This window comes from Manis pentadactyla, chromosome 14 (assembly GCF_030020395.1).
Source record: "Manis pentadactyla isolate mManPen7 chromosome 14, mManPen7.hap1, whole genome shotgun sequence".
NCBI classification, from domain to species: domain Eukaryota; kingdom Metazoa; phylum Chordata; class Mammalia; order Pholidota; family Manidae; genus Manis; species Manis pentadactyla.
The window spans coordinates 89479225-89502350 of record NC_080032.1 but is presented as its reverse complement, the minus strand read 5'-3'; the positions used below and the strand labels follow the sequence as shown (position 1 = coordinate 89502350).

Here is a 23126-nt window from a genome sequence, read left to right as displayed (position 1 = left end):
TAAATTTAGTCTGACAATCTCTACCTCTAATTGGAACGTTTAGGTTTCTTGCCTACAATCGACGTGTAGGAATAGTTGGGTTTAGGTCTACAGCTCTGCTGTTTGTTTTACCCTCAGCCGATCTGTATACTCTCACCCTGCTCCTCTTTTTCTGCTTTCACCTGGCACAACAGAGTATTTCTGAGGATTCTAATTCACTTCCTATTTAGAGTTCCCATCTATCTTCTTTGTATTCTATTTCAGTGATTATTCTAAAGATTGCAACATGCCTTCTTAACTTACTACTGTTCAGGTTTACCATTGTGCCACTTCATGTAACATATAAGAATCTTACAACAGTGTAATTCCACTTACCTCCCAATTTTGTATTATTATTGTCATATATATATATATATATATTTTTTAAAGAGGGATAAAAATGTTTTAATTATTGAAATACATTGGTAAATTGAGGGATTTACATTACAGTAGTAAGTAGATACACATGGTCATTATCAAAGTAAGAACCTTCAAAATATCCCACTGTCAGTCACAAGTCCTTGAAAATACTACAGAATTAACATGAGATCCTGTGATCACACCAAGGTAGAATGGGAGACTCAATGGCTATGAAGTACTTGTAGTTAAATAGTCTTTCCCTAAAGAAAATAGGAAATTAATCAAGATGTGCATATGGCATGCAAATTTCAGCAGTTTGTTTTTAAATATTGCAATGTTAATACATTGGCCAGGAAGTTCTCTGATATTTAAATAAAGCTGAAAACCAAACAGTAAAAGGGAAAAAGGTAACAATAGGAATCAATTTAATAATCTTACAGCTAAAAATTAATATGAAGTAGAAATAGTGAAAGTTAACAAATAAATTACTGTACATAATTCATTTACAGTGCCTTACTACCTCTTAAGGTATAAATAGAATAAGGATTTTGTTGTATAAAAACTATCAAAAAAGTGTCAGTGAAAAGACATGATCTTCATGAACCATGCTGAATGGCCAGGGTGAAATGTGGCTGGAACACAGCAGGCCGGCTGGGCAGCAACAGCTCGTTAGCCTGTCTTTTGCAGTTCGACCACAGAAAGTTCCATATGCGGCTTAGTGTTTAATCAATTCCTTTCTAGTATCACAACGTACCCATGGTTCTAACTACAGACTTAAGAATTTTGCGGGAGGGAGGGGGAGATGGGGAGGCAGAGCAGGGGACCTTTTAGCATTTCCTTGAACATGTCTGTGCACATTACAGTGTCCCATGGAGTGGAATTCCTTCCAGACTCTAACGAGCAAGCTCTTGATTATTAAGTCATGACATTTTCTTCTAATTGTTTCGTACAGACTTTGTTCGATTGGATACCATATTGGCAGCTTCAGATGGCAGACCAACATACACCCCTCCAGTCTCTGCTCTTGTCGTCTTCCGTTACCGATTCTCCTGCTACATCTTTGGCTGCTCCTGCAGGGCCTCGGCCGGCTCCCGCGCTGGCGGCGGTGGACTTCCCGCAGCCCATCGCGCCGCAGGCAGGGGAGCCGCGCTCGGAGCCGGCGGCCGCACGTCTATTGTCATATACTTTATATCATACCATGTTATAAAGCCCCACCATTCGATACTATAATTTTTCTTTAAACATTCAGTTGTTTTTAAGGAAATTAAGAGAAAGGAAAAAGTAGTCTTTTAATGTTTCCTGTGTTTATGGTCTACTGCTCTTCATTCCTCCCCGTAGATCGGAATGCCCGTCGGGCTCCAGCCCCTCCCAGATGCCTTCTTTCCCATTTCCGTACTGGGGGACTACCAGACATAAAGGTCTTGTTTATATATCTGAAAATGTCTTTATTTTGCCTTCATTTGGAAAACATATGTTGTCTGGATAGAGAATTCTGGGTTGAAAGTTTTCTTTCTTTCAGTACTTTAAGGATATTCTCTGACCTCCATTATTTGTGGTAAGAAGTGGGCCATTATTCATATCATTGTTCCCCATATAAAATACAGTGTTATCCTCCAGCTGCTTTCAAGTAATTACTTCTTTATTTTTTGGTTTTCAGTAGTTTGAGTATGAAACTGTTATTTGTTTTCTTTGCATTACCCTACTTGCCCATGAATAAATGTATAAACACTGCTTTAAAATCTTTGCTAATTAACTTCCAGGTCATCTAGGTGTTTATTTCTATTAAGTGCTTTTCCCTGGATTATGGGTCACATTTTCCTGTTATTGTTTTTGTTTTGTTTTGTATGTTTATTTTTGCATATATAGTACATTTTAATTTTATACTGGACATTATGGGTGATACATTATCGAGACACTGTATTCTGTTATCTTCCTCTAAAGAGTGCTACTTTTTGCCCTACCAAGCACTGAAATTACTGTCTAACCACCTTGAATTTGTGGAGCCTTGACTTTACACTTGGATACGGTGTGTCTCTGTTGGTTTTGTCCTCAGATCTGAGACAAATCCCATAGTCCTAGGATACAATCTTTTTTTCTAAAGAATGGCCCTTTTGGGGTTTCATCAGAGAGCCCAAGGTATATACCAATCCTTCTAACGTGGTATGACTCAAAACTCCAAAGTGCCTCCCCTGCAGTGGATAACCACTGAATTTCTGTTCAGTTCTTTCAACCATCCAGCTAGTGCTTTTGCTGGGCTTCTTGAAGATTCCCTCAAGAGTGTGCAGCTTAGAGCCAGTCAAGAATTTAAGCAGAGTGTGTACATAAAATCTGGGGCTCCCTCACTGCTCTGCAAGCCCTGAACTCCACACTCTGAGCCCACAAATCAAGAGAATGTAGCTTTCTGCTGGAGTTATAGCTGCTCCCATGCTTAAGGGATGGGGTGTGCCGTTAGGGTTAAAGCTGTGTAGACAGGGATTTTACCAGGATGGCTGCTCTCTATAGAGTTTGAATCCTCTTGCTTCTGCTTTCAGTTGGTCATTCTCCAAAGCTTTAACACAGCTGTGTCTTTTTGGCAGGTGTTAGGTGTAAGAGGTTAAAATTTTTACCTAAAGATTGGTCTGATACAAGCTACTTAGTGTTACTAGAACTGGAATTCCATACATATCCAAGTGGTACTGAGTAAACATGGGCATCCAGATAAGCATTTCAAACTCAATGTATCCAAAACAGAAACATGACTTTTTTGTCCCCCAATCTCTGGACCTTATTGAACAGCAACAACTTAGCCAGTTGCTTAGACAAACACACACACATACACACACACACACACACAAAATCTATCCTTCAGCCTTATGTTTATCACCCACATGCAATTCGTCACCCAGTCCTGTGGGATCAACCTTCAAAATGCACCTTAATTCCACACACCTCTCTCCACCTCCACTGCTAAATCAACTCACCACATTCTCTCACAAGGACGAGCAGCAATCTCCTAGTGACCAGTTAGAAGTTCATCTGTCTGCTTTCACTCTTTTCCCCATATAGCTTTTTTTTTCAGAGCAACTAGATTAATCACTATAAAAAACTAAACTAGATGTAATTTCTCTGCCCACAATCCCATGATGGCTTATTCTTATCATGAAATAAAATTCCTTTACCACATCCTACACCATTAACTCCCACCTCCTCCTCCTTCATTCTCCCTCTTTAAGCTCCACGAAGTCCTTGGTGTTTCTCAAATGTACCAAATGTGTTTACCACTAATGGTCCTACATGTGCAATGAAAAATGCTGTCACTCAGAAATGCCACCCATCACACCTGTACACAGGTAGCCAGCCAGAACTGATCAAAAGACCAGGATTTACAATCTCGCTATGCTCCAGAGAGGGGTGCAATGAATATTTGATGAATGACCAAAATTGTCTGTATTTCCCCCACCAGAATGTACAGCCTATGAGAACAAGAACCTCAAGGACTTTGTGGTCTATCATTAGTATTATATTATTCTCTGCTGTATCCTCAGTGCCTAGAACAGGGCCTCCCACATAACTGGCACTCTTGAAATACCTCTCTAACGAATACATAACATCTCTTCTATTAACCCTCCTTGTGTATCTAAGGCCAAAATACCCAAAATACCTAGATTGCTCAAAGTATTACATCAAAAGATCTTCCTCCACCCAGTGCTGATAATTATCTGAAATGAAAACATTTTCTTTCATATTCATTTTGATCTGTGATTGAGAATTCAACTGTTAAGTAAATTCCCTGTCCTGGTTTAAAAAAGAATGGTTAAGCACTTGTGTTTACAAAATTCACTGGAGGGGATAGAATCCAGTAATCTGTTTAGGCTGTAAATAGAATCAGGAAAGCAGCCTAGAAGTAAATGGATAGGGTCATTTTTCATGTGGCTAAACTAATAGACTCATCACTGGGGTAATAGTGGGGCAAAAACCTGGAAAGGGCTGTGAACCCCCATCTCTATGTCCCCTCCCCTTATGTGGACAGAACATCATTCATCCCTAGAGAAAGATGCTTTTCTGACTCTGTGAAGGTATCTGACAGTCAGAACTTTAAAGACAGACAACTGGGACTGCACACCCCTATCTCCAGCTGTCCCCAGGACCAACCTCCCCACCCCCACAGCTAAAAATACCACTTCAGAACCAGCACTCCAGACAGGGAGGCGCACGGGCACACGGCAGAGACGCTCCTGTGATCATTAAATAACTCACCCACTGTAAAAGCGCTTTCTTCACTCTGTCCCACTGGAGGAAGGGGGTGGGGTGAACACCCCCTAAGGAGCCATGCAGAGGTTCAGAAGTATAAAGCAAAGACCAGAATGGCCATCATGACTGTTCATTCAAGAACTAAGAAGCAAAGCTCAGGAGTTGCACCAACACACCAATGTCGAATAGAGTGGCCTATACTGGGAACGAAATCCTTAAATTGCTCCAGATGCATTTGTGGATTGCTGCTTCCCTTTCCCGGTGCGGAAAGGATGTTTTACAGTGAAATGCCTGTGGTCTTGCATCCCACCCAGCCCCACTCCCCCTCCCTTCTGCTCACTCCTCTCCAGCCTGGGGCCTCTTCGCTGTCCACCAGACGCTGTAAGTACACCACTGTTTCGGGGCTTTTACGCTTGCCATGACCCCTTCTTGGGTGGTGTTCACCCAGAAAGCCACTTGGACAGCCCCAGTGTCACCCTATCAGGATGGAATTCCGGCAGCTCCCCGGGCCTCCTGCTTCCCACATGCCAATGGCCACAGCATTTACTGTCCTTGGATGGGACACAGAATGACCTGGTTTACTGCCCATATTCTCTGACTAGAAGGCAAGCTGTCAGGATGGGGACATTGTTTTGCTCAGTGCTGGGTCCCCAGAGCCTAGACAATGCTCAGTCAGCATTCCCTGAGTGAACAGAATCAAGTGCTGGATATTAAGGCTCCCGCATGGGTGAGTGGGTTGGACAGGTTAATCAACGAGCACAGTCAGAGATGTGGGGAAGGCCTGGCACATACAAGGCTGCACAGCAGGGCCTCGGGGGCGCGGGCACCGTCACAGCTCACGGCACACAGCAGGGACACACACTGGCCTCCTGAAAGTCTCCTGGCGCATTACAGACAACCAGAGTAGCACGTTCCTTTCCCTGAGACTTGGACGAGAAGGGAAGGTGATCCAGTGATAACTAAGTTCCCAACTTTAGAAACAGTGGGACATGCCCATGCTCAGGGGGTGACGGGAGCGGGCCAGGGGGTGGAGGTCAAAATGAGGCTGTCAGTGTCTTTGACAAGGAGTGTGCTTGCCCTGTCGGGCCTTCTTCACACCCTGGCGTCCTTCCCCCTTCCCCTCCCCTCTGTCTGCACCGTCACGTCTGAGCCGAGGCCTGCTCACCTGCGGTCAGGTGCGCCCCAGCAGGTGAGGAAACCCCGCCTCACAGCCGGTCTCTGCACTCATCGGCCCACAGCACTGGGTCCCTGTCATCTCTGGCATCCAAACTTCCTTCTATTTTTTATTGAAATGCAGTAGATACACATTATATTAGTCCCAGGTGTGCAGCCCAGGGATGCCACAGTCACCTACTGACTAAGTGCTCAGCACCGTGAGCGTGGTCACCATCTGTCAGCATACGGAGACGTCCCGGCATCACTGACGACATTCCCTGGGCTGTACCTTCATCCCTGTGACTGATTCAAGGGTTGTACCTCTTCACCCCCTTCACCTGTTTCGCCCATCCCCCCACCCCTATAATCAAAACTTAAAACGTTCTTCTTTGATTTCATACAATTTGGGGGTGGTTTGGGGTTTTTTTTTTGTCTTTTTTTGTTTTTTCACAACAAGCTTACACTACTTTTCTAACTAGAAAATAAAAAAGGGAGGGACATGCTCCATAGCTTCCTACTGTTTTCAGAATGAATTTCAAGCTCCTGAACCTAAAATTCAAGGCCCTCCCTTTTTCGATTCGCCATTAAGACTGGCTTCCTCTGTTCAAGCCAAGTCTGGGCCGCGGGAACCCTGCCGGCTCCCACCCACCCCCAGGCCTGGTCTCCTCCTGTCCCGCGGCTGCATCCTGGACCGGCCCCTCCCGTCCCGGGAATTCTGCCGGGGCTGCGGGCCCAGCTCAGGGCCAGGCCCCAGGATGAGGGCAGCAGCAGTGGGCAGACGTCACGGGAAACCCGGGTTGCCGTCGTTATAGGTGCTCAGAGGCCGCCGACCACCGGCAGGGAAACTCCCACCAGACCCAACCACCTTGGGACGCCACGGGACCCACTTCTACCAAGAGCCTTTATTTGCCCACTTCTGTTGGCAACGACCTCTTGCCTCCTTCAGAAGACCCTCCATCCTGCTCACATGGCGGTTATCACATGCCGGAACTGCAGTTATCCTGCGGCTGTATTCACATGCCTGTGTATTTCGCATGTATTCACATGTCGTGTATTTCGCATGTACTTCTCATGTCCGTGTCCAATCCCCTTAGCTCACCGCAACCTCCTGAAAGACAGTCTCAGGGCCCCTGGCACCATCCCTTGCAAATGACCGGAATTCCAGGTCTGCCAGTGATGGTGCCGAAACAGTCCATGAGGAATAAATGGGGGGACGTAACAGAAAGGGGGGTGGGTCATGAAGCAGCAAGAAACGCCGCTTTATAATCTTTCATGAGCTGGTCAGTCCCATGTGGCCACAAGTCCTGCATGTCATAAGGGGGTCATGTGGTGGGGGGGGACATGAGGGCCATGGGGACAGGTTCATCAAGCAGGTGGGGGACCAAGAGAGGAGGAGCCCAGAGCCCATGCCGTCATGGGGCCGGGGTGCACAGGCGAAAGGTGCACGGGGACTTCGCCGGGCGTCTGGGTTTCCCTAGGCCACAGTGGGGAGCACAAGAGGGGCCCTGTGGCAGAGGCCGGCCTCACCAACGGCGCCCCCACGACGGTGCTCACAGTCTGTCTGGAGGGATGCTGACATAGTAGGAAAGCCTGAAAACTAAAAATTCACGGGAAGGATATTAACCTCCCTGGGCTGCTGGACAGTAAGTCCAAACTCACCCTCTCGGTGTTGCTGCTGAGTATTCACACATCCACTCTCAGCTGATCTACCCATTTCAGAGGGCATGGCCCCAAACCCACGAAGTTCCTGAGGAGCATGGATGTGCCCGGGAAATCCTGCCACATGACCACATTCCTGGCGCAGCACGTGGGGTCAGGAGCACCGGGGCAGGGGGCAGCAGGCTGTGTGCTGAGACCCTCTGGGCCAGCAGCGATGACAGGTCTGTCCTGGGGCCGTATGACATCTTGTGGGGTCAACAAAATGACTTCCTTTACCCAAAAGAGAGGACTGGTCAAGCAGGAGGTGGTGCCAGAAAAGACTGTGGACACAAAGTGGTGCAAAGCTGTGGGCAGTGGCCCAGCACAGCCCGGCCCGAGGCACCCGCGGTCACTGGCTGCCGGCTGCCCATCTGGGATGCCTGGAAATGGGCATCCAGAGGCTTCGGGGTGTGTTCCAGGTTTTGCTGTGACCTTGAAGCCATGTTCCAGTTTTTGCTGTGACCTTGAAGTCAGGCCAATAGACTGTTCGCTTCTGTTTACCTCTTAACAATAAGTCTGGGTCACAGTCATGGGAAAACACAAATCAAAACATCAGAACTGCTTTGACCACCACTGATCCTCGAAGTCAGGTACATCACGGCAAGGCAGGCGCTGGGGGCACCTGGAGCTGGTCTTGGGAGAAGCCATGCATCCTCTTCACCTGATCCCTGGACACCCCAGGTTAGTGGTCTTCTCCCCCTCCTACCCAGAGTCCGCACAGCTCCCATATCAGGACGTTCCCTTATTCTCCCACCTAATCCATCTCCCAGGGAAGCTGACTGTGATCTCACTAGTCCCTCATCCCTCCCAAGCTGCACCCCACTGTGACCTCGCCAGCCCCCCTCCCAAGCTGCACCGCACTGTGACCCAGTGACAGCATCTTCAGGAAATGATCCCAGTCACAGAAATTCATAAAAGAGAACTGAAAACAAGCCAAGGGAAGTGGGCGTGCCAGCATCCTCTAAGTCACCCTCCTCGGCACCCAGGACCATAACCCCATCACCCAAACAACAAGCACCTCCATCCCAGCGGTTTTAGATGCCCCGGGCAGTCAGGCCCTCTGCACCGCTGCCCCCGCTGCAGCTGTCTGAGGGGCTGCCAGGCTCCCCGGGGCTGGGCCCTGGCCCTCACCGCAGGGTGGCCTGTGCACAGGTCTGTGAGTCCCCCTGACAGTCACCCTCAGGGGAAGTTTCCGCCATCACCCCCCGCAGGTGGGAAATGAGGAAAGGAGGTGGTGGCGGGCGGACCCGGTCCAGGAAGGGTGCCCTGGCCGCACCCCTCGACAGGCACAGCGAGAAGCCCCAGAGCGGTGCAGGCTCACCCCGCCCGCAGCACCCACACCCACCTGCCCCGAGCCTGAGCAGCGCCCGCGGGCCCTGGCACCCAGGGGTGGTGGCCGGGGCCCTGTCCAGGGCTTGGAGGCCCCCAACAGGCGGTCGGGCAAGGCCGCACACATGGGGGTCCCCGCTCAGCCTCCACGCCTGCTCTCAGAGGGGAGAGGAACTCTGCAGTCCCGGGATCCATGTTCTGTAAAGGGCCGCGGAGTCCGGTGACCCTGAGACATCAAACCCCACCACCACCCCGTGAAGAGGAGCGTGTCCTGGGGATATTTCAATGCCAAATGTCACTCATTCTCTGGCTTCCCTTTCCCAACCTCTCACATCAAAACCTGCCTTTCTTTCTCTCTTACGTCAAAGGCCCCTCCAAACATTAGAATGATATTTTTCTCTAACTTGAATTCAGTGGCCACATCTCACCCTGAAATTATTTTACTCTACAAAAAGGAATTATGTTAATAATAAAGAGAGAAATGTGGTATCTACATATAAATCAAGTAAAAAAATCAAACGAATATTCATATTTGAACTGATTGTTTATAGTTCATAATGCATGAGCAAAACCGAAAGTTTCTGTGATGACTGCCCTTGTACTGTTCACTATGTAACTTATTCACTATGTAAGAATTTGTTCTCCATGTAAGAACTTGTTTGTTATGCTTCAGAAGATTGGAAACTGACGAAAATTAGGCTTGGGGTGGATTAATGATTGTGCATTGAGCATTGACTCCCCTATACAGAATTTTATTGTTGTTAACAACCATTTGATCAATAAATATGAGAGATGCCCTCACAAAAAAAAAAAAAAAAAAAGTACAGACTTCCAATTGTAAAATAAATAAGTAACCGGGATGTAATGTATAGCATAAGGAATATAGTCAAAATACTGTAACAACTTTGTATGGTGATAGCTGGTACCTAGAATTATCATGTATATAAATGTTGAATCACTGTGTTGTACACCTGAAACTAATGTAATACTGTGTGTCAACTACCCTTCAATAAAAAGTAAAAAAAAAAAGGAATTATGTGTTGACAATTCAACCGTCAAGAAAAATGAAGATTCTGGTACTCGATATACATTGGTTGAAGATGGTGATAAACATTTAAATAATATCTATCACCAGTATCAAATACTGTATTTTGAGAGGACAAAACTAGATATTTTATCTAAATAGCATTTGGCTACATATTATAGCATTTGTTCAAGTAATTGCTCCAAAATGAAGTCCTGATCACCTTGAGATAATCAACTGTTGACAACCATCTTGAGTAGGAATATGATTTTTTTTTAATGTGCTATCAACTATCAGGATAAACTTCAGGGTTATTTATACTATATAGCTCTTTGTATCTCAAAATAACACAAAGAGGTCAGATCATACTCATATCATTGCATTAAAACAGTGGTTTTCCTCCCTAGATACATGTTTAAATCTGGGTTTTTTTGTGTTTTTATATTCCTGTATCACCATGACTCTCTTGCCCACGCTTTCTGAAACATCTCAATCTTTTCTATTCTGAAATAATAAAACCATATGTGTGGTTCAAACACAAAGAAAAAATTTCAGTTTAAGACAATTCAAAATGCCTTAAAGCTAAGACAATAGAAAACAAGCATTTAGCTTTATTAAATTCATTACTACATTGTTGAGTTACTTCATATTTTATGGAAAATAGCCTTTTGTTAAACAAAAGAAAAGATCCTAGAATTTGTCGTCTCAAATTTCTGCATATATATTGATTGCTTTTTTCAGAACATGCTGTTTAAAACTAAGAAAGACACAGCTACACAGAAAACAGCAAACTCCTTGATATTTTGCATAATGTAAATACAAGAAAAATACACTTTCATCATGTACTCTTCTTTTATAGATGTCCAGTCATTCATCAAATCATTCTTTTTTCAAAAACAGGCTTCTAAAAAAGAATCATGATTTCTATGCAGCTAGATATCTCAGGGCGACCAAAGATGCATATGGCTAGCGTATGTCCATTATCCAGTTTCGGTGATTCTGAAATCCAGAAGATTCTGATCTTTGTAAATGACATGTTGGCAAGAGCTGATCAAATCTGAATTCCTTTAACAGCAAAACCTAGCCCGAACTGATCTGAGACTGTTTAGTCTTTGTTTATTTATACCAGTTCATGTAAATACAAATATATTCGGCTACGGATGTGTTAATGTGTTTGACGATGACGAACGTCCTCAGCCCCACAGGGCAAGCTACCAAATAGAGGCACAGGCTCTGAATTCTGAAACATATCTGGCTTCAGGGTTTGGATGAGAAATGGTGGGCCTTGATTAGGCTTGCTGAATCCACACTGTGCTGTTCTGAACACAACTCAGGTAACTGGACATTGCCCATGTCACCACCTGAACCCATCATTTATGGGGCATTATCCTCTCTGACTAGATCTCCAGTGACTCTCTCTCTCTTGCTAACAAAGCAATCACTCCCTCTGTCTTGCAGCCCAGTCTTCCTGGTTACCTGCGACTCCATCCTTCTCTCATCTCCTTACACCCCAGAAGCTTCCCCAGGTTCCACGTTTCCCCATCCGGCTGCCCGTGGTCCCCTTTTCCAGACTGGCCTGAACAATCTCAAACCTGAATGACAGCAAGAGGCTCCGAAAACATTTCCTACCTCCTTTCTACTCCCCTAATCTCTCCGTCTCCAATTCCTACCAGATTCTACGTCAAGATTAATCTCATCATATTCTCCCATGTTGTTCAAATACTTTCCTTGATTCAAATACCACAATGAAAGAGAAGAAAGCCCAAGTATGAGCCTGGCATTCAAGGGCTGCGGAAGGTGGACAGACCTTCCTTTCTGCACCTGCTGCTCTTGGCCAGCACAAACCTTTCCTCCAGTCACAATGAGCATGGCCTCCTCCACCTCCCCCCCAGCAAAAAGCTAGGTTGTTCTCATCTCTTTTGCTCACACCATCTGCCGCATGACCTGAAATGTGTAACGAATTCCTTACATCGCTATCTATTTTAATTCCACTCATGCTTCAGACTTAGCTTGGATCCCACGCTGGCAGCAAAGCTTTCTTTTGCCTTCCTAGCCCACAGTGGTCTCCGCTCCGGACTTCCCACAGCTAACTGGTTGTGGCTATTTCTTTGGTACTTGGTAAGCACTTCTTTGTATTATCAGAAGAATTAATTTTGCATGCATATATATATATCTTGTTTCTTGCAACACAATATAATCCCTGCCCTCATGAGGCTGATGGTTTTGCAAGGAAACATACTACCATTAATGGACATTAATGAAATGATTATAAAAAGAATTATGTACACAAATATATATGTTTAGAGAAAGGAACTACGTAAAATTAACAATTTCAAAATAATTTTTATATACTATACCTGTCAACTCATTCTGAGTCAGCCTGCCTTCCATTCAAGTTAAAAAGAAAATTGTTAATTATTAGAGGTTCTCTGTACATGTTCAAAAACAAAAAGAAAAAGAGGAAGACAAATAACTAGAGCAGTTTGTTTGAGAAATCCGTTTGTCAGTCCTGATGTTCTGAGATTCGCCGGGAGATGAGGTCATTCATTCTAAAGCATTACTGAGGCCCTGACCACACTGCTCTTCACAGAATTCCTTCCAGGGAATAAATATCACAGAACGGCTTCTTTGCTTAAAAGTTATACTCTAAACTTATATGTAAGTCTGCTTTAAGACCCAAGAGTATGGAATCCATTTGTGTTTGCCACTGCCCCATTCAGTGTCTCCTGTAACAAAGCAAAATGAAATTCTTTGCCAGAATTTAGGACAAGGAAAAATTCCCCTGTGACAGTTGTCGGGTCCATCGTTTCTGATGCCTGAAGCTCCGTGATGCACCACATTTCCCCTTTATCCCACCTCCAAGGAAGCTCAAAACCAACTAAGTAATAAAATTCATGAAATCAAAACACTTTTGATTCTCCTTCCTCAATGGTCATTTCCTCCTTTATATGTTTTTGTAAATCATCTCAATTCCTTTTTGGAATAAAAGCATTTTCTTGACTAAGTCCAAGAAATTAAAGTCCCTTCTCTATATAAGTCTTATTGTCAGCATAATTTTGGATTTCTCTGTTCATGGGAATCTCTAATATGTAATCCTCCAAAAAGCTAGGATGCATTATTTGAACACGTGCATATTTTTTAAACAATGAAGCCATCCACACAAATGCCAAGGAGGGACATCGGAAGAGTATTCTAGGGGAACCCATTTTTCATAAATCCTTATACAATACCTCAACATGATTCAGTATTAAGCCTGAATACTGAATGAAATGTGCCAATTCTGAATTTACATGTGCTCCTAAATTATTTTCCACATTTGGGAAATTTAGAACTTATGCCCAGTCTGGAATCGTAACTACTAATATGTAGGAAAACCAACTCTCTCACATTATTCCAATCATACAGCAAAGGTGAGGAGATCATTTGAAATGCATTTAATCATCTGTGTCTCTGGGAACTGCAATGCCATTTTGCAAGGGTCACTGTTTTTATTTGGGTCAATTCCCTCTACAAACTATAAATCACAAGAGGGCTTCACATTGATAACTGAATAGCCATGTTGTAATATTTCTGTCGCATAAAAAAATAGAATTAATAACCAATGAAGTGGATTAAATCATGTGCTCACAGAATAATTCACTTTTCCTCACACATGCCTTAAATCGATGATGTTGCATTGTCCTTCTAGAGTCTATTAAGAAGAGACTTTCTATAATAAAATAAACGTCCATTTCACAAGTTAGTGGCATGCAGGGGACAAGGAACAGGTAGTGACATTCTGTTTAATATTGTACTTGGCGTTTTGTGAGTTACAAAAAAAGAGACTGTTCACTTGAGCTCACAAAATGATTCCAATTATTCTGTAAACCATTCCAATTTCCATGCTTGTCATTAAAAACCCGACTCCTCACTACATACATACACTGTCATCACCATCACCACCACCTACAACAGATTTGCATCTGCAAATTGTTAAGGGTTTAAATATGGCCTTTAAAGAAAAAAAACAACTCAGATATAAATGCCACCTATTTAGGAACAAGCTGGACACATTTATCACATTCCAAGTCAATAAGAACAATATCTGTGCTTGCATGAAATTGTGGATTCTTTTCCTAACACTGCAAGGCGGTCAGTTGTAGATCATCCCCTGCTGTGCAGAACTCCTTACTCAGAGCACAGCCAAGGGGGAGCTGGAAGGGGGACAAAGTCTGACAGGAGGGAGCGAAAGACAGTGTCACAGAGGACATAATGCCTGACTTGGATGGAAAGGAAACGAGAAATTAGCCGAGTCAGCAAGAAGGGCTGAGCATACAGGCATCAGGAGGCGCCCACAAAAGGTGCGGGCGGAGGCAGGAGAGGACGGAGCAGGCTTGGGAGCCAGCAAACAGTGCTGGGCATGGGGCGTGTCAGACGCCACATCTGAGGTCAGGCAGGAGTACGTGAGAAATGGATGGGGATGGAGCGCAGACCTCACGCAGGTGACAGGAGCCACTTTGCCATGTAGAAAAATGATTCCAGGAGCAAAATCCAGATGAGTTGTAGGAGGAGGGAACGACCAGGAGCAAATGATCAAGAGTTTGTGAGTGAGGAAGAAACGACAGCCAAGAAGGGAGGCGGAGGGAGATGGAAGGAGATGGGTGAGGAGCTCCCAAGGAAACCGGGTCCCGGGTCCACCTGGAGCCCCACGCTCACCTCAGGCTGCCTCTGAGGAGCCGGGCGTCCCCTCCCGTCCCAGGGCACGGCCCAGAGACACCTGCGGAGACGCTGTCTTCCTTCCAGACCTGCATGTGCACTGCAGCCTGGTTCCTTAGCCCACAGTGACCAGCGCATCAATTAATCGGACCCTTCGGATAAAACCACCTCCACCAGCAGTAAAATCTCCCCTCGGACCTTCCTCTGTTCTCAGCCAATTCCCATTCCCTCCCTCCATTTCCTCACCAAACTTCTTCAAAGTATGACATATACAATATAAAATATGTACATTTTATATATTTATGTAATAGAAACAGATGGCGATAGGTGGGGGAGCAATCAGAGATTGAAAAGAATATATATGTGATATTATGTATGTATACATATTTTTTGTTTTATCCTTAACTCATCGCCATCTGTTTCTAACAAAACTTCCAGATTGAACATTCCCACCCTGAGTCACCTACGATTTTGTAATTGCTAAATTCAAAGTCCTATTAATGAGTTCTGTTCCTAATTGACCCAGAAGCATTAAAAATTTTTCTTTTCCCCATCACACTTACCACCAATTTGCATAGTATACATTTATTTCATGTCTCTCTCCCTTCTGGGGGAGGTAAGTTTCTGTGAGAACAGAGACTCTGCCTTTTTGATTCACTGTCTGGAAGAGTGCCTGAAATACAGTAAGTGGCCAATGAATACTTCTTGGATAAGTATCAGCCACCTCCTGGCCCAAATCCCTAAGTCAGAAATGGAAACCACACCCAAACTGGGTCAACTTCAGTCTCTCCCCTTAGAATTTAAACTTGGGACCAAAAAAATCAAGCCGGTGTGTCTGAGTAGATGTAAACTGATGTTCACAGTGAACGGAGAATAAAACACATACGGTACAGAAGTTGAGGCCTGAGATAGAGAAGAACAGCCTGGTAAGATTCAAGAGCCAATTCCATTTACACTAATTATCAAAATGAGTGCTATCCTTGGCTTCTGTGAAACACCCCAATATAGTATGCTCACTTTTCAGCTTAAACTAACTTTAGACTCTTTTTCTGTTGCTCACTACCGTGGGATGACTTACTAATAGTCCAGAGTTGAACAGGCTCAAAATAAACTCCTCAAACCAATGTCCAAAACAAAAACAGGAAAGAGAGATAAGAGGGCAGAAAGTTAGAGTTGGACAATGGTTAACTTACTTTATGAAAATGTGACGTGCCACGGGTGCATCCTCTTTATGATTTACAAACCCTTTATGGGACCCCCCCATACTTGGGTCCTGTTTACGGGGAAAGAGCTATGCTCGTGTCTTCTCTAACTAAGGTCACACACACATTCATTTTAGCTCTAAGGCCACGTTGTGAAATTAAATTTAGAACAAATTTTACCTCCTGCCAGTTTTCCTTAGCCATAGACAAGGGCACCATTACACGCAACAGCTGAAGGCCCTGGGGCGGCAGAGCAAAGCAAATCTAGGCTGCAGGCAAACGAGGGTGCGTCCCGACTCGGCGCTTGGAAACAAAGCTCTCTCTTGGAGTAGGATTAACTAATTGTGCACGTACGCCGCACTGGTACTTACCAAACAAACGCTGATGGAACAGAAATTTGCCAGCTACTAGTCCTGTGAGAATGGCAAGGAGCCACAGAAGCACCTTCAGGAGCCTCCAGCCACCTCCTCTGGGGTATTTGTTTGTTACAAATGAGAAACAGTTTCCAACGACGATAACATTGGCTTCTGTTTGGCTGTGAGAAACTGGGTCCTCCGCGAATATCAGGAAGTTAAAGAAGATCACCAGGTAAGCCACGATCATGCGAGACCAGGGATGCTGGAAATAATACCGGAAGTCTCTACCCATCCTTCAAAGCTTCAACTCCGCAGTTTGCCTGTGTAAGAAAAGACACAGGGGTGAGGGCAGGAAAACAGTGTTCCCGCCATCTGTTCCCGTCACCAGATTTGGAATGGCTGGATGAAGGGACAGCTGGGAAAGACGGCGCCTGTCACCGCTTACGGCACCACGACACCCAGGATGGAGGAGAGGAAGCATTAGCGCTGCCCCGTCACCTAACCGCGCCTCTGATCAGAGGAGGATTTGGGGAGGAAGGAGAAGCGCAGAACAGGGGCGAGGAAGGGACAGGAGAGAACGGAACACTGTCCACACGGGGATGAGGACAGAGGACATCGGAGGCCACGCAGAGCGAAAAGACGCCATACTTCCCCTCTTCGAGATTATTATTTGTGTGTTATGATCACAATACAGTCATTTAAAAATTAAAGCAATGAAGAAGCAAATGGAGCAGCCACTGAGAACAATGAGCACCCTCCTCCGCCCGCACCCTTCTCCTCAGAGTTAAAGTCCCTAACGACTTGGTGAATATACTTTCAGATCTTACACTATACACTCACAGTCTAGCTGTCAGATAGCTTCAAGGCTGGAGGGTCGGCAGGACCCTTGCCCTGTGAAGGCGGCACGGAGGCTTGGCGCAGGCGCACGAAGGGCACCAGCTAAGGGTGTGGTGTGCCACGGCAGTGGTTCTGAGCCGGGTGTGCAAGGCGAGTCCAGCCGCTTTCTCAAGGCGCTGATGCCCGGGCCCCACCTCCAAAGTCTCGCTCGGCTCCCCGCTCCTTGCCGGTAGGGAGACGCCTGCCCACGCACAGCACAAGCCTGCCTAGGCCCACCGGGACTGGGACTGGGTGACCAAGCCCACCTAGTTCTGGGCTTCTGTTCTGGTGAGCCCATTTGGCGAGATCTCAGGCTAAGCAACATCTCTCTGTCTTCAGCAATAAAGCTGATGAAACTGGGATACAATGTAATAATAAAGGCAGTCATTTCACTGCCATCTGCCTGCTCCTTTTCTCCTTCCTCTACTTAGAACTGAGAAAAGGGACCCTCACGAAGCCCACAGCACCGGACCTCAGGCTCTGTGTGAAATGTCTACAGGCCTCATCATTTCATTCTGTCGTCACAAGCCTCTGACACAGCGTCAACATCATTAGGGAAGGAACTGAGGCTCACACAGATCAGGCGACTTGCTCCAGGTCCCAGGAGGAGAGCTCAGTCTGAGCCTCGCCTGCCCCCGGGGCCTGCCGGCCTTCCCTGCCGGCCTTCCCTGCCGCAGCCCCGTGGGTCCCTCCATCTCCCCACCTTGGAAGGCGGGCCCCGGCCCAGCCCCAGCGGTCACCCCTTTCTCACCCTGGAGACATCCTTCTCCGGGGATGATGAACTATCCAATATATATTTCTATAGGTCAGGAAAAAACATGTAAGTGGAAGAACCCTCCACGAATCCTGAGCTCTTTGGGAAAGAAGCACCCAGAGATAAGCACTCTCATTTTACAAACGGCCAGAAGCACAAAGATCAAGCCACAGGCCTGAGGCAGCTCCGAGTCAGTGGAGGATCTGAGATCAGGGTCCAAGGCTTCCGGATCCCAGTCCAGTACTAGGGGCTGATGAGTGTCTTAAATCCACAACGTAAGCTAATGCAGACTTGTCTCAACTGTTTGAGGAAAGCAATGTGCACGCCAAAGGGTGGGCAGTAAAATTTCATGAACAAATGAATAGTCGGTGCGATGTAGAGTCATTAATCTTCCAGGCAGTTTCAAGTCCCTGCTGATCTTCATGAATTCTGTGAAATACCTGTTCCCAGAGGCCGCAGCTCAGATGGCTCAGGAATGGAGACTATAGAAACGTTTTTTTTTAATGTTAGATTCATCATGAGCACAGCAGGAGAGACACGTTTATTTCTCACACCGAAGAGCAGAGAAGTGGCGAAGAACAAAAACGAGCATCATGTGTTCTGATGATATTCAGCATGCGAGGGTGCCAGGACGGGTCAGTTGTGACCTGACGTCATGCAACAGTTTTGGAAATGCCCAAAGGCCACGGCCAGTGAGAGCACACGGGAGTCATCTCAGGGCCACGGAGTGCCCACTGGACAGGGGGAGCACTTAAGAAATGAACAGATTCCTGCCGCTTCTCTTACCACTGAGGAATCCTCTGTCGTCGCCCCCCCACCTCCCTGCCAACCCCACACACAATCAGGGCAGCAGGACTTAGAAGCCTGAGTCCTTATCCCCTGGATTCTTTTTCTAATAAATGCTTTGTGGATGGTCAGCATATACGTATTTTCCTGCTGTTTTTAGCTTCAGAATCTTGCTTTGTGGGCTGTGTCATGTCCATATGCCCAAAGCGAACTAGAACACCCAGAACATTCTGGACACAGCTGTTCCTCTCCAGCATTATTTTATCTCCAGAACTAGAGTATCGGGCAACAGTCCTGCCCCAGGACAGAGCTTAGTTCCCAGGGTGATGCTATGACTGCTGTTGTTCCCGCATCACAGGAGGAAGCCAGTGCCGGCAGCCGCTGCAGCCGGACGGATTCTCATCTCCAGGACGCAGGAGAGCCAGTGTCTGGAGGCGGACCCGGTCCTGGCCCCGCCCTGTCCAACACACCAGAGCTGGAAGTGTTTCCTCCAAGAAAATACTTCCCATCGTGTCCTCAGCTGATTGTTTCCACGCACAGACTCGGCGACTTAGATACTAGAGAATGAGCAGAAGACCCCGTACTATGATCAGTCCTTTCATTTTACGCTGAACATGGCTGATACTTCCTCTTGCCTCACACTCCACAGCCCAAGTGTCTTCCAGGGGCTCCCAAATTTCAAAACCCACATAGTAACTTGAACGAGACCTCTGCTGATGCCCACTTCCTGAAGTCATATGCAAGTCTGCCTCATCACCTGGCCCTGGTTTCTGGCCCCTGGGGTCCCTGATGCCCGGGGCACCAAAGCTGGCTTCACCTCCATAATCCACATAAAGCATCTTTACGGTCCACACAACCGTTCTGTGAGTCTCATGTTAAAATCCACAACCCTTTCAACTTGTTTAGATTCAACTCTGCAACCATAAATGAGATTTTATCTTAAACAATGTGTTTTTATCTTAGCTCTGGGCATATCCTAGTGAAATAACGTTTATGGGTCTGCCTCCATCACTGGGTCATAAGGCCCTCAGGGAGGGGGCTGTTTACTTCCAGGGCACAGCACAGGGCTGGATCATAGCAGGCAATTAACAGATATCTACCAGACGAGGCAAGAGGCCCGCTAAGAAAGAGAAGCCCCCTCCTTGTTTAGGTGAGGTGGGGAGACGCGGCCACTAGCTTCCACTGAGGAAGAGAAGACAGAGCAGTGGAATGCAAAGACTGCGGTGAGGGCTCAGAGAGGACCCGCAGCAACGCGCCCGCCCGGCACCATCTCGGGTCGGCTCCGGCCTCCTCATTCTGCCATCGTCACTAAGGCCGACACCTGCCGAGTACTTACACACACCAGACGCTGTGCTGACGAGCTTCGTGAACCTCTCATTGAGATTTCGTAGCAGCCCAATGACGAGAATACTCTTTCCAAATAGTGAAACTGAGGCCTAGCCTTGAGTAACTTCCACCAAATAACGAAAGAAGCCCGTGCCAGAGCCAGAATTCAAACCCAAGCCACTTGGCTTCCACACTGCGCTGTGCCTCCCCAACACAGATATGAAGTCCAAAAATTTGCCCTTTACATGTTGGCTAGAAAGTTCCCGATGTAAAGCAGTCTGATATAAAAGAGGCACAGTAATTCCCAGATGAATGAGCTTGCTATTACTATTGAGACTGACCTCGCCCGCGCGGGGTCATGTGACTGACCGTGGGGTAGCTTGAATTGTCTCCTTGTTCTCTGGGCACCGGTGTGAGTAGCTGAGTCGACCTAACTGTCCTTTTGCAATGCACCACTGATTTTATTCCGGGAGTTTCAACTGTGCTTGTTGAGGACACCGCGTCTCTGAGAACTGGACCGGTGCGCGCCATCACACTCCCTCCCGTGAGTAATGACAGCACCAGGTGGACGCCACTGCCAGTCCCCTGGAGGCCTCCAGCCTTTCCCAGGACGCAGTGATGAAGCCGTTGGTAACTGTAGGCTGAGATGTTACATACCGTCCGATAACCCACAGGACTTCAGCCCCAGTTTCCAACTCCAGAGGGACTCATATCTGCAGGAGACATTAGGAATGCCACACATCTTACCACAAGCCAGAATTTCACTTGGTCCTAAAGGCTAAGAGTGGTGAGGAATTCACAGGAGAAAGGCGAGGTACTCTGAGCAAACAGACGACACTGGGGCCGGTACAGAGGTGAGTGTGGCTGGAACACAGGACTTGGGGTTTCTTGTGAGAGGTAAGGATAACCTGGGGCCGGTTCAAGGGAGACTACACAGAAGTGTTGTTCTGCATTCACCGAGCAGAGAACAGGGCATCAGAGGTTTCGGAGCCGAGTGACGCGGCTGGAGCAGAGTTCGGGGAAGATTTCTCTGTCAGCGTGTGAGGCTCCGATGATGGCAGTGGGAAACCAGCTCGCAGGCCACTTCAGCAGTGTGAGTCAGAGGTCACCAGGTCTTAGACTGGGCAACACAGATGCCCCGGCAATGGCTGTAATATCCGGTTTCCCAGGGTGCCCCGGCCTCCTTACTCATGAGCGCCGTCAGGAGTCAATGGCTGTTCTCAAGGCTCTCAGGACGGTGGGCTCCGTTTCTCGTGGCAGGGACCCCGGCTCGGGCAGTCGTTTTGCACAATGACAAGTCCCACTGAGATGGAGTATTTCGTGTACATTTTAAAGACTTTATGGATGCGTATGGAAAAGTTCTTCATGAACTCATATGCTACAAAAAAGACATTTGTAGCCAAGTACCCCACACCCACAGCACAGCCCTGCTAATATAGGTCTCAGCATCTTGTGACGCCTCACCAAGTAACAAGGACAGACCACCTTCACTGTGGAACACTATTCTAAGACCAAAAAAGAATCTCTCCAAATTTTCTGATGCTCCTTAGTATTTATGTCTGAAAACTCATCTGTAACTCCTTTTCTTAAAGATGACTGCACGTGCTCTGCCAACAGTGTGAGCTTTATTTCAGCACCTTGAATCCAATTCCTCAAAAAAAATTTTTAAATAGACTTCGTATACTTCATTTTTTGTGGCATATGTCTCATAGCACATACAGCTGTGTTTGGACAGTTCTTGGCTGTATTAGTACAAAACAAAGTTAAAGGCTGTTTTCTTCAATTAGCCTGTTGTATTATACTAAACTGCAATACACTAGTTAGACTAGTATATAGTATATATTACTATACTAATACAAATATACATACTAAAATACAGTAAGGAATTATACTCTTATACTACTACACATATGCTAATTATATGTATACTAATATACATATGTTGCTCTGCATATGCTAATCACAATCTTACACTAACATACACGTGTGCTGATATACATATGCTAATATGCAAAGTTCTTTGCAGTTAACAGAACACTTTTTACTATCATTTCTTTCATCCCTCCCTAGATATAATCACTTTTAGAATTGTATGTCAGGGTGGAGGGGAAACAGGTGAAGGGGATAATGAGGCACAAACTTTCGATGATAATATAAATTAGTCATGGGGATGAAAGCACAGCACAGAGAACATAGTCAATGGCTCTGTAACATCTTCCTAGGGTGACAGATAGTAACTACACTGTTGGGGCCAAGATTTAATAATCTGGGTAACTGTGGAATCACTGTGTTGTATACTTGAAACCAATATAACTTGTACCTCAACAATACTTCAATAAAAAATATCAACAGCAAAAGTAAATAAAATTGTACATCCAAAGGGCAGGCAGTTAAATTATTCAGTATTACGTCCTTAAAAGATAAGTAATGACAGCAGCCTCTCCTTGCCCCGCGTCCCGCCCCCCCTGCGGCCTGGGGTGAGGGGGCGGTTGTGCAGGGAGGGGGCGCTGCGGCTCTAACCGGCTGCCCACCTGCTCCGCGGCCTCGGGCAAACGCCTCACCTCTCTAGCTGGCCGCGTCCTCACCAGGAAAATCCCCACGTAGCTGCTTTCCTCACAGTGTGGGGGTGAAAACGACAGATTTCATGTGTCAAGTGGCTGCCTGCTTCCAGGTACTTCCTCCCCTGGAGACCACTGTCCAATAGTGACTCTCGGTCATTCCCATTAAAAACAGGCATGAAAATAACATCAACTCTATGTTACTTTACTGAGTGATTTTCTGTTATTCTCAGTGTGAAAGGATTTTAGCACAACTGTGCCCATAAAGGCTGAATGTTATCCTCATTTTACAAATACTGAAACTGAGGCTCAGAAAGCTTAAGCTACATGTCCAAAATCATACCAAGTCTAGATTTGCTGATTCCATAGTAACACTCGTTTGTTTGTTCAATGTTTACCAACTGCTCATTCAGTCACCCGAGAGGGTCACTAACAGACAGCCCTGTTGCCCTGCATCTTGTGCCTCATTGAGGAGAGGAGATGGTAAACTGAGAAAAATTAGGTGCATAGTATTTTAGAAAGTTCTGAGCTGATGGAGAAACTGAAGCAGGAGAAAGTTAATAGGGAGTGCCGAGTTATAAGGTGACATTTGAACAGAGATGTGAGAGAAGCAAGAGAGGAAAGCAGATACCTGCAGAAGGAGGGACCCAGACAGAACAAAAACAGGGAAGGCCTGTGCCGAGTGATCAGGGTGAGTGCATCCACGGAGCGGCGAGGAGGCCAGGGTGACTGGACAGGCGTGGGTGCAGGGGACTCCAA

The 23126-nt window shown here is 46.3% G+C and overlaps 2 protein-coding genes across 6 annotated transcripts in view; both read right to left on the bottom strand.

Annotated features, from left to right (window-relative positions):
- TMEM117 (transmembrane protein 117) overlaps positions 1-23126 on the bottom strand; it is a 393659-nt gene that overhangs the window by 343851 nt on the left and 26682 nt on the right. For 4 of the 5 annotated variants that reach the window (XM_036889401.2, XM_036889402.2, XM_057491441.1 and 1 more), the window contains one exon: positions 16083-16387. In XM_036889401.2, coding sequence (XP_036745296.2) covers positions 16083-16359 — 277 coding nt within the window. In that variant the 5' untranslated portion in view covers positions 16360-16387. Of the gene's footprint in view, positions 1-16082; positions 16388-23126 lie in introns of those variants that run through there. The other variant, XM_036889404.2, reaches the window with a different exon arrangement.
- Positions 418-1544, bottom strand: LOC118914460 (overexpressed in colon carcinoma 1 protein homolog). Its single transcript, XM_036889417.2, is given in 2 exon segments — positions 418-1392; positions 1394-1544. Coding segments are annotated over 2 exon segments (189 nt in total). The 5' UTR covers positions 1504-1544; the 3' UTR covers positions 418-1313.